This window comes from Pleurodeles waltl, chromosome 4_1, assembly GCF_031143425.1.
Source record: "Pleurodeles waltl isolate 20211129_DDA chromosome 4_1, aPleWal1.hap1.20221129, whole genome shotgun sequence".
In the NCBI taxonomy this organism is placed as follows: Eukaryota; Metazoa; Chordata; class Amphibia; order Caudata; family Salamandridae; genus Pleurodeles; species Pleurodeles waltl.
Window position 1 is genome coordinate 716,836,399 of NC_090442.1, and position 11,734 is coordinate 716,848,132.

The 11,734-nt window shown below is 41.7% G+C and overlaps 1 protein-coding gene across 2 annotated transcripts in view; it reads left to right on the plus strand.

Moving 5' to 3' along the window:
* The window catches only part of MKLN1 (muskelin 1), a 568,922-nt gene that overhangs the window by 270,572 nt on the left and 286,616 nt on the right, over positions 1-11,734 (plus strand). Inside the window, exons 7-8 of one of the 2 annotated variants that reach the window (XM_069229308.1) lie at positions 3,433-3,510; positions 6,367-6,438. In XM_069229308.1, the coding sequence (XP_069085409.1) occupies positions 3,433-3,510; positions 6,367-6,438 (150 nt within the window). The remainder of the gene's footprint in view (positions 1-3,432; positions 3,511-6,366; positions 6,439-11,734) is intronic. The other variant, XM_069229309.1, reaches the window with a different exon arrangement.

Genomic DNA, 11,734 nt, shown 5'->3' on the forward strand with positions numbered 1-11,734 from the left:
CTAGTCCTATTACTAGATATTAAAAGTGACTGGACAGCAATCTTAGAACATGTATCGGACACTGCCCATCACAAGTGACCCAGCTACATGACAGATGCACAGTAACTATTGGTGTTTGATATCAAACAGCTCCTCTGAATAAGTCAGTACTGATGCCAGTATTGGATTTATTATGACATCCACCTAGGGGGCACCTTAGAGGCGCCCCCTGAAACCTACTAGCCCTCTAGTGTGCTGGCTGACTGGTATCGACCAGCCTGCCATCACAGACAAGTTTCTGACCCCTGAAGGTGAGAGGCCTGCTCTCAGGAGGCCAGAAACAATGCCTTCCCTGGCAGGAGGTGTTATCACCTCCGCCAGCAGGATGGCTAGTGAATCTGCATACCAAGGTCAAGTCCCTGCCCTCTTTCATATGCGAACCTAGCATCCCCAAGCCCTAGGAGCGGCAACGCCCTGCTCTGAGGCACATTAGGCACTAGGACAGGCGAGAAGTTAGATAGAAGGCGTGTTGTGCAGGTGGGGAACACCCCTAAGGTTGGCAGCCTGAAGTGAACACTATCTTGTGTGATGGAATTAGGCACTCTGGGACAGGGTGATGCCCGCTCCCCACTGGACGTGGTCATTTAGGGGTGTATTGGCTCCAAGGGTATGTAGCCCTTTGGCTGCCACACTTCACTCCCCTTAACGTCCCTAAATGTAGGGGGCCACCCCACACCAGGAAAGCAGTTCAAGTCAAAACATGACTACTAGTAGCCGAGGAAGATGGACTGCAGAGAGCGAGAACTGAAGATCTGCACCAACGATTGCAACAAAGCCCCGCCAGGCTGCTTTCACTTCGATCATCACTGGGCTGACTTTGCCCAGAGCTGGACACCCTCCCAAAAAACCTTGGCCCAGCACCCCAAGAATTAGGAAAGATCTCCCTTCGAGCAGAGTAGCTGCTTTCTTGCATCTGCTGACACAGTTTGCAAAGTCTGATACTCTTTCCCATTGGCCACTGGGCCCTCCGAGGGAATGACAAGTCAGAAGAAGATTGTTTCAGGCCCAGGAGGTCAGCTCCGCCACGTCACTGAACCCCTCCAGGAGGCTCCGAGCACCTATACCTGGGGAGCTGAACCCCTTGCAGCATCCAAGGCTTGTTGGTGGTCCAATCTGGATTCCAACAGCACCTAAGCAGATCCACAAGGGCAGTCAGGAAAGTGGCCCCACTGCCCTGTTTCCCCTCCTAACCAGGTCACCAAGACCCAAAGTAAGTCTCTGACCACTGAGACCAGATGCCTTAAAGTACCACTCCACTCAAAACCCACAGCCCAAGTCCGAGGGAGGTGATGGTGCCCACGGAGTCCTGAGACCCTCTGGAGCTGAGCCCACCCTTCAGTTTAGCCAGACTGGCCCCCCACTCGCACCTGTAGCCTCTGTCTGCAGGAATCAAGAACCGCTAGGATCTTCAGCAGTGTGATGCGACACCTCAAAGCACCACAGCACGCGAGTCCCACAGCCCTAGTTCGAGTGGACCAACGGTGTCCCTGCGTGCCCAAGACCTGAGCCCCCCTTTGGGTTCAGCCGAACTGGTCAACCAGTCCCCACCTGCAGCCTTTTTGTCCCAGGACCATTTCACATTAAAGTTTGAGGCACTCAACGTTGTAACGCACCTCCACACCAGGACACCCCAGTGCCTCCCAAAGAGAACTCAGACCTTGCCTCATATACACCTTAACTCCTGAAGACTGGTCCTGTAAGCCATTGTTAAGTGCCTGAATGCAGTACATCTCTTTCCCCCATTGGATAACAGTACCGCTTTAAAGATACATTACAGTGCATTTTCTACGTTTTGAAAAATTACTAAAAGTACTTCCCAGATTACAGTGAGCTTGGTGTCTAAATTAATTTTAAAAACCATGCTCTATTTTTTAATTGGTGTCAGATTTCTTAGAGTGTGTCTCGCTTATAGGCTCTGTGTGTACAATAAATGCATTACACTGTCCTCTGATAAGCCCAGATGCTCGCCCAGACTGCTACAAAAGAGAGCTTTTAGGGTTATTATTTTAATCCCTGTCAGCCAATAAAGGTCGCCATGGGCTATTTGCATAATGTCCCCATACATTGGTACACTACATAAATAACCAGTTTCCTTCAACAGTGTTCTGATATTTTTGGAGAAGAACACTGACAGTTGGATGATGTAGTGCCACATATTAGATTGAAGAAGTTTGAATTTGAAACTGAATCAGGAGTTTTAATTTCCAAAGCTTTCCCCCAGCTCAAATGGTACTGTGTCTCAGAACATAATACGACCAAAATCTGTGTGTGTGTGTGTGTGTGTGTGTGTGTGTCTTGTTTTGAATGCAAGTATTTTGGGGAATTCATAAGGTTTAGCTGGCTAGCAATATGGCTCTATGCATGGGGGGCATGCTCCAGCAGTGATCCATGGACAAGGTACAGAGGGAATTGGCGGAACTAGTAAAAGGGGTGAGAAATCAGCCTATCTGCTGTAAAGAGTCTTGAGGTTGTCAGTTTTGAGCTTCTTTCTGACATTTGAATTTGATTTGTAGGGCATTTGACTGCTGTTCTGCTGTTGGACGGGTGCAGACACCTTATTAAACTCCAGGCCGCTGCTAAGAATTGCTTTACTGCTGAATTCTTTAGAGATGCATGCCACCAGATCTACTAAGATTGTATTGTCTCGTGCACTTGTATGCTACATATTTATTATGCTACCAAGGAAACTGGACCATGAATGTACAGCATTTTAACGTCTTAAGCAATTTGCATACTAGTTCTTCTTTTGCCATGAAATTTGAATACGAAACATAGCGTTCTAATTCTCCCCAATCTGTCTATCGTTTTTCCTCTCATTTCCTATGTCTTTTGATTCTTAATTATATTTTTGAGCATTGTTGAAATCTTTGGCCACACAAAAAAGTGGGATAAAACATTCAGGGGAAGATGGGCTGTAAAAGTAGGAACAAGGAGTGTGCATTTTACCTGTGTTATACCCAATTGATAAACTACCATGCATTTATTTCAGTACCGCCTTGCTTTGCCCATTGCAGGCTCCTATCACTTTCATGATTTGTTTTTGTTATTCTTCGGCCCAAAAAAGGGTGCGCCGGCTTCCTAGGTTTTCTGCCAAGTGAGCATCCAAGTAATGCGCCTTTCTTTTTTTTTTTTTTTCTTTTTTTTTTTTTTACTGTTCACCTGGCTTCTATTTGAGAACTGGGTTGACAGTCTGACAGTAAGGGCCTTATGTACAAACACATTTTCCCATAGACACAGAATGGGTAAAAACCTTTGCTACATCTGGCCCTAAGTGCTCTGGAGTGCCTTCATGATAAAATAATGGACCGTACGTGTGATTATCATCCTTGCTTGTATCAGACAAACACTAACCAGCAGATCAGCATTCTAATCAAAAGTATTTTTGTTTTGTAGATGGCTTGTTCAATCAATATATCAGTCAGCAGGAGTACAAGCCTCGGTGGAGTCAGATCATCCCTAAAAGCACGAAAGGTAAGATCACTGCAGCCAGAGCATTCACTTTGCCTTGGTATATTTTACTGCAAATCCTGCAAATTGGGGTACAAAGCTTTGGTCTGATGGTTGTACGAGGTAGTAGTAGTACAGAACCAGACGAGAAGCAACGGTGGTTAAGTAATTGTGCGTATAGAATCAGGATTTGGGCTGGTTAGGCCCCTGTCTGATTTGGTGTCCCATTCTTGGGTGACATGGTAATGTCTAAAGCTTTGTCATAGATGTTCAGGTTGCTGACGAGCATTTCACCGGCTGCATGGAAGCGTTTATACCATAGAAGTACGTTGACTACTTACTTGTACTTACACCTTCTTCCAAAGTACTTTACGCACATTATGTTATGAATTCTACCTTAGACAACAGTGGAACCTACTCATCCATTGTTACCAAGTTCAGGTGATTCCCATATCATTTAGAAATATGTCATTGAAGAGCACTTGGTTTAAATCAAGTGAGTACTGTACAGTTCTTCAGTTGGATACAGGTAGAGGAGTTGCTTTTTGAAGTTACATGCTAGAAATGTAGGAAGTGCTACTTCAAAGAGAGAGTGTTCCTTGGTGAGGTGCATCTTTCTCTTTCCTGAAAGGGGAGGATTGAGGATGCTCTGCTAAAAATTCTAATTGTTTTACATGCCATCACTCTTTAAAGTCTAATAAAGCAGCATCTGAGATATGATGTGCATGTTTATTAACGGTTTATGCTAGTGTGCTGGGAGTTCCTGATGTAAAGCATCCTAAACATTGTGATTTGCCCTACACATTCAGATTATCACAGAGCTGTGACTTGGGTAAAGAGGCTTTAATAGATTGGTGAATCGGCTCTAGGTTTTTACAATGCTGCCCCACCTGAAACGGGAAAACACACTTGCCTGTTTCTCCAGAGCGAAGGGAGCATTGGTGGCTTGAGAATCAGTAAAGACAAATCGTTGTTATTCACTTTGAAGTTACGAAGATCACAGGTGCAGGATACATTGCTGAACCTAGCACATCCTTTGGAAAAGAGCTATTTAGGCATGTGTTACCCGCGCACCGGCTCGATGGAATAACCTCAACACAGATAAGATAATAATGTGTATACAAACATCACTAATGTTTTGGTAAGCACTGCCACTGCAATTGGTGGGAAGCATAGTAAAGTCTAACTTTTATTCCCCCTCCCCGCCACAAGATGCCTATATCTGTTTCAATGTGGAATGTACCTGCCCTTGGAACCTATTTTTCAGCATTTACACATCTTCCTGTGTGCTTTGTCTTGATCTGGGGGAGAAGTAGAAACCGAGTTAAGCGTAAGACACTGCACTGTAGATACGAGGAGGGAGGACTGCAAGTGCCAGTTTTGGAAGGGCACTACTGAGCAGCGCACCTACCACACATCACTGGGTGGTTTGCTCAGGATCAGTCTCCCAATCTGACGCAGCAGAAGGCGGTTGAGTTATTCAGCATCTTTTCCAGAAGTCATACCTAAAAATTAGACACCCTCACCTGAATAAAATTGCACAGAGCGTCTGGGGAAGGTGATGAGAAAAGTCGAGGCGAGTGCACTTTTCATTCCTCAAGCGCCGTTTTGAACACTGCCGTAATCATGCTGCGGATGACATGGATTTGTCAGTATGGAAAAGATGTGTTTGTAAACTTATGGAAGATCTTTTCAAAAACGAATTGCTTATTGGCTTAGTAAAGTGCAGCGTAGGTGCAGATTGGAGCCAAATCAAGTTTAGCTATTCCAAAAATAGCCAAAAGCAACACAGAACACATGCAGGACGATCATACATATTCCACTGACCTTACAGACCTTGGATATATAGCTAATGGCTGTGTAGATCTAAAGTCTGTTGACTAGGCTGTAAACTGCATTAAGGCCAGCCATTCCTCACACTAGAATACCTGCAAAAAGTAAATAGAAGAAAAACTGTGAGAAAGATATTGCAGATCAAGAATGTAGGTAGGCAATATTGTGATATGATGATATGACAACGGCACTGGAGGAGTGCTGAATGGGCATAGACACTGAGCAGTAAGCTTAAGATTCCACAAGTGGCATTGATGTAGGCCAGGATTCTTATGGCCCTTCATTGCTTGTCATGTAAAGCACCCAAAACAGCTGATTGGATCAGGGACGTTCATGAACGGACCACAGCAGAGATACATATGAATCCAGTCAAAATTACATGATGTCAATCATTGGGAAGAATTTGCTAGAAACTTGGTGTACCCTTTGGACACTACCCCACCCTAAGAAAATGTGCGACATGTTAGATCTTAATGGTAACACAAGAAACATTCAAGAAGCAAAAAACTTACTTTTTTTATTCTGAAACAAAAAATAAGTTTTAGCCTCGTAGGGCACTTAGGTTAATTACATGATGGTATGTAAAGGATCCATCATGTAATGTCACGAGTGTCAACTGTTTTTAAAACTTAATAAAACAAAACAATTGCAAATAAGTATACATCTTGAAAAACATAAATTCATGAATGAAATAAGAGAAGAAAAAGATTAAGAATTCTGGCTTTTGATTTACCGTGGAGGGAGTATTTAAGTTGTGCTTTGATTGTAAAATAGATGGTAATTTCGGGCTTCACCGAACAGCTAGGCTAGCACTAACGATACTTTATCTCTGAAATAACTACACAGAAATACTATTTTGTGTCTTACCATGTTCATAGCTATAAAACCTCACTACAGCATTGTGAAGCCTGTCAGATTTGTCGGACTCTGTTCAATTCGATTATCAGGCCACAGTTTTTATCTGGTGCCATTGCAGCCTTTTGATTTGTTTCTGTGCTCTAGCGAATAAACTACTTCAGTGCATTTTTTCTTGTTTTCATTTTTGAGCTCTAGGTGATGGAGAAGACAGCAGACCGGGGATGAGAGGTGGACATCAGATGGTCATAGATGTGGAATCTGGTAAGCATTAAGGGTTTCTATAACAGTAAATGGAAATGCCTTTCCCCTTCTATTTTGCATCAGGCCCACTACATTCTCCTTTCTCTCAAATGGATTTCAAATGTCCTTTGTTTTAGTGACATCTGTGTCATAGTGTACATGTTTACTAAAGTTGTACGCTACTAATATGCCAGAATTCCCTTTGACTCTGCAGAACCAATCACCAAACATTAATGGGTCAGATTAACTGTAGCAGAGTTTACAGATTGATTAGCTGCGTAGTTCAGCACCCCTAATCTGCATGCATGTAAAGTATCTCAAATATAACCCGCAGATCTGAAACGGCTTGATGCCTCTGGAATTGTGTGAGATTTCCTTGTTTTTGTACGTTACGTATTACTAACTTTTCTTGTTTAACTTTTGCCTGTCTTTACCTCCCTCTGTCACATATTTCCATTTATTATATATAGGTTATAATGTATGTTGATGCCCTTCTATGACAAGGCATCCCTTTAGCACTCCGGGGAATGGATACCACAATTTAGTGTTTGGCTTAAGACCTTGTCAATGCAGTCTTAGCTCAGCCCAGTGGAATATTTGAATCTTAACAAATGCTATTGGTGGTTTGGGTCTTCCTTTCCACCTCCACTCTCATCTCATTGAACTGCAAGACAGACCGTTTACAGCTATATCTCTCTCCATTTGCTCCAGTTGTCTCCCTTGTATGTGATTTCTTCCTGGGTGCCAATGTTGCATGCTTTAGTCCATTAAACCCAGATTTATTGTCTTTTCCAATGCTTGTTCTTTGTCTTCATACTTGAGGTGTCAGTGTCCGCGTTCTGCATTGAGTCTTGCTATTTCACAACCCATATTCCATTCTTCATGAGGATAGTAGGTAGGTTCCTTTAGTTAAGGATAGTTTGAGACTTCTACTAGACTACTACTAGAAAATCCACCTGCTTTCACTTGCGTAGCGTATATGCACTTGAATCTGTAGATAACTTAATGACGAGGTGGAAGACTGCTTTGTCTGCGTTGTTCTTTGTCTTCAGAAAAGGGTTTGACTGAAGTTCTAACTTTCCTTTTGTCTCTACTTCCTTTTCATTCATCTCCCACTGAGGAACAGATTGATTTTGTTTTGTTCTGTAGCCCTCCAGTATTGCTCACTGATTTAGGCGTATGCATCATTTCTTGCTAAGGGTAGACCCATCGAAAAGAATACTATGGAATTTTTTTTGCAGTACCAGAGTGGTGGTGGTGCAAACATTCCTTGGCAACTGGCTCCTTCTTAGAGCATAAATCCACTATTCAGTCTATATATTCTGCATCTTTCTAACGGGTCTCTGTACCTTCCTATGATTTTCGGTAAATCTTTGCATTTATTTGCAATAATCTCGTCAGATGTCATACAAACATGGCATATTTTGCAGTAAAAATTGTATGAGTATATATACTAAGATTCAGTCTAATGAACATTTACTTCTTTTGAAACTCTGCTTCAAAATGTTACTTAAGTTAACCATAAATGTAAGAATCCAGTAAAATCACACCTCGCTATGTAGAATCTCCAATTTCAGTCATGTTATTAATTCATAAATTCATAACACACAGAATTGTAAAAAAGCGAGTGTGTGCGAATACTGTTGTCTAGAGGTAAAAGATAAAGTGTTCTATATCAGTTTGTAATAAAATAAATTACCTAGATCAATACCAGCAGTGTTCGGGTGACAGCCCAATCATTTATTTCAGAGCCCCTGTCACACCCATGGTTGCTTCAGTCTGTATAATTATCTGCATCAGCGCTCTTAATTGCTGTAAATACCCTTCTTCCTTCTACTATTTCCTGACTAATAAAATCAACAGTCTCTTTATCCTTAGTGCTCACACTAACACTTTTGCTGCTTTCTCTACTATTTCTAAATCTTGCACAATTGTAAGTAACCGATACCAGCCTTTCAGTATAAAAATGACTTTTTAACAATGTCTTAGCCATTCACACCTCTAATCTTTATGCCCAGCATAAAAAACTACATGATGCCATTTCCTAGGCAGATTCATTTCACATAAGTGGCCCTCACAAACCCTACTGTTAGCCGAACTATTATTTTACGGAAGTACATCAAACATTGTTTCGCTGCATATCACCTCACAAAAAGAGAGATTCAACCTCACTTAGAGACACTAAGGGAGAAGGCACAACATCCTATACAGTGGTTATATCCAGAAAATCTGCTGGGGTTGGGATATCATCTTTTTTTACACTTGGACAATGTTTTCCTGAGCGAAGCAAAGCTCTGTTTAAGTGCTCCTCCCATAATCTCCCATACTTTAACCACATACCTTTCTTAATTTCATCCAAGGGCATGACATTCCCGAAGACTGACCAGGATACATTTTTAAATTATTGTGTCCCATAGTGGCGATTGCGTCCCTTTTTCCAACACAGGGTTCCAGCCTCATTCAAAATAAATCCACATAAATCCAATTATAGCAGGGTGAAAATGGAAATATCAAAATCAGTTTTAATACCTGTTTTCCTTTGCCTACACTTTCTCCACCTTCCCCACACAGTGTAGCATTGTAATTAGCAGTCACCACTGCTTGTACCTTATATGCTGCTGTTACCGGTTCTTGGGCTTTCCTCATAAAAGGTTTTAAACTTCACAAGCCAGGAAACTGATGTGAAAAAGCCATGATTACACATAAGATGATGCAACTTCCAACCTGTCCCCTCTTATGATAAGGTTCTATTTGGTACGTGGGAATAACCCACTATTGTCTTAGTAGAAAATGAAGGAATTGCTAAAATAAGCTATGTGATTGCATTTCTGTGGTTGCCAAAGGAGCCAGATTTTTGCAGTCATCAGGCCGTTTTTGATGTTGCCCACCCATGTAATCTCCTCATCTAAGGCCAGTCGAAGATAAGGCGCTATGCAGGGTGTTTAAGAAAAAAAAGGGAAGAAAGAACAAGGTTGCTTATATGACCAAGGATAATGAGAATGATGAAGGCTGTAGAGGGAAATGTAATGTATTTGTGGTACAGAATCAGGATCAAAGAAATGAACTCAGTGCAGGATCATAATTGAAGGTGAGAAAGAATGGATAATGCATGATTCTAGAACCAAATATAGTATCACATTTGGTGTAATCTGCAACTGCACTTTCGGTGTTAAACTTGACAAGTCTTCTGGGACACATGCTAGGAAATTGTAAGACCTTGAGAAGATATAAAGAAGGGAAATCAATAGTATAAGGACAGTTTACAAGGCATAAAATCCTATTTTTGTGTGGAAAATGAAATCGGATGCTTGCTCTGGCAATCAGTTTTGTCCGAAGCACAGAAGGTTAAACAATTGATGAAATTGATATTGTCTGTGGTAGTTTGTCTTAAATACGGTTGAAGGAATCAGGCAGGTCATTCCCATCAAACAGGAGATAAACCAGTGAAACACAGCGAGCAGAGGGTCAGACTTAAAAAAAATTGTAGAGTCTATGGGGTTATACACCATTACACATGAAGAGCACCAACAAATTCATCCATTGTAAGCGGGGACATCCACTTGACACAGTGCTTATATGTCTCAACAGCTTCGTCCCTAGCACCAGGCTCCCCAGAATCAGCTAAAAGAGACGTAGAGAAATGTGTTACTCAAGCTTGCTCTCTTCCTGCTGATTTCGTAGATGAAGCCAACCTCCTTCTTCCTCCCAAACTACTACAAAAACTCCTTGCAACAAGCTGTTATAATTTAATTTTGACCTTTGCTGTTGCAGCCTGGAGCTGTCCCATTTAGCCATGAAGTAGCACCTTTTCATGCACTCTTAACAGTTCAATATACTTAGGTATGTCCAACTCTAACATGTTGTCTACTCTAGTTACTTTAAACTCAGTCTGGCAACATAAATGTGTGCTGCTGACTCAAACTAACAATTTTCCTGGGAGCCACTGCAGGCGTAGATCTGTTTGTTCTTGTGACTAATTAGAAATGTGTGCAGGTTCACTCACTTGAGGGCACTTTGACTTTGGATTGCTTTTCTCAGATACACTGTGATTCCACTAGCCCATTACATTTAAGGGCAAATCATAAGTTTATGCAACATAAATTATAGCTTGTTTGCCACCTACATTTGGAGCTGAGGTGAATCCATCTTCGAGGTTATCAATACGATAACTTATAGACTGTCAAAACAAATGGACTGTACTACCTTCTGTTGGTTTCAAGACCCCCAAAGGCCAGCAACGAAGATTATTTTGGAAAGTGTGACATTCTTTGCAAATTAATTTGAGGACATCTGTCAGATTATGACCTCTTGCTGTGCCCCTTCCATTTCTAAGGTTATCACCGCCCTCTACCACCAGCTTTCAGCTTTTTTCCACAATACAAGTTGCATCTGTCCTGAGCCTGTGCAAGCAAGATACCAGTCTAAACACATGACTCTCCTGCTGCCTGCTTTAGACTTGAGGATATTATCTGGTTTGGCAGAATTGACAAAGATTTATTGGCAGCCACCAGCAGACAGTTGGTGGTTACCTTCCAAAGGATCTACCCTTTTCCTCTGCTGCTGTATGCATCCTGCAGTTAAAAAATGGAATTCATCCAGTTTCATCATTTTAAAATGTGATCTCCCACTCCTCACAGCCAGGTGCATGTTTTGACTACCTTAATAAACTTCTTCTCGGTTTAATGGAGTTTCCCTGTCCTTCAAACATTGAAGAATCTTGTCCTCATGGCACTGGCGGTAAATCTTGGGAGAATCAGTAAGTTATTCAGAGTTTGAAACTGACTGAACCACTAATCATACTGGAGGTAGAATGAAGTTTCAAGTACTTTTCAAAAGTCACTCCAATGGTTTGTTTGTTGCTGCTATCAACTAATGCTACCTTCCTGTTTGACTTACCTTGATGGTATGCCTGTTGGATTTATGAATTAGTGGTACAAATATAATGCATACCCTATATCGGTTGCCTAACAGGTGTTGGCCAGCTTTGCTTTCAACTGTTATTCATTCTCCTCATCTAGAAACCTGCTATTTGTTACATAATTCTTAACTTCCATGATTGGACATTTTAAGTATTCTGCCTCAACCTGTGCAAAAGTAAGACATCCCAGCAAATCTGTAAATCTGAATAAAAATATCCATGTTCACGTGCCATCACAAACACCATAAAAGCTGAATTTCTAAATGCTGTGTATTAGGTTAGGCAAAAGTGAAGAATCAATAAATCTGTAAATCTAGGAACCTATTTTCCAAGATCTTCAGAAGATGATTTCCAAGCAATACCAATCATAGTAGCATTAACAGAGTTGATCATGCCATT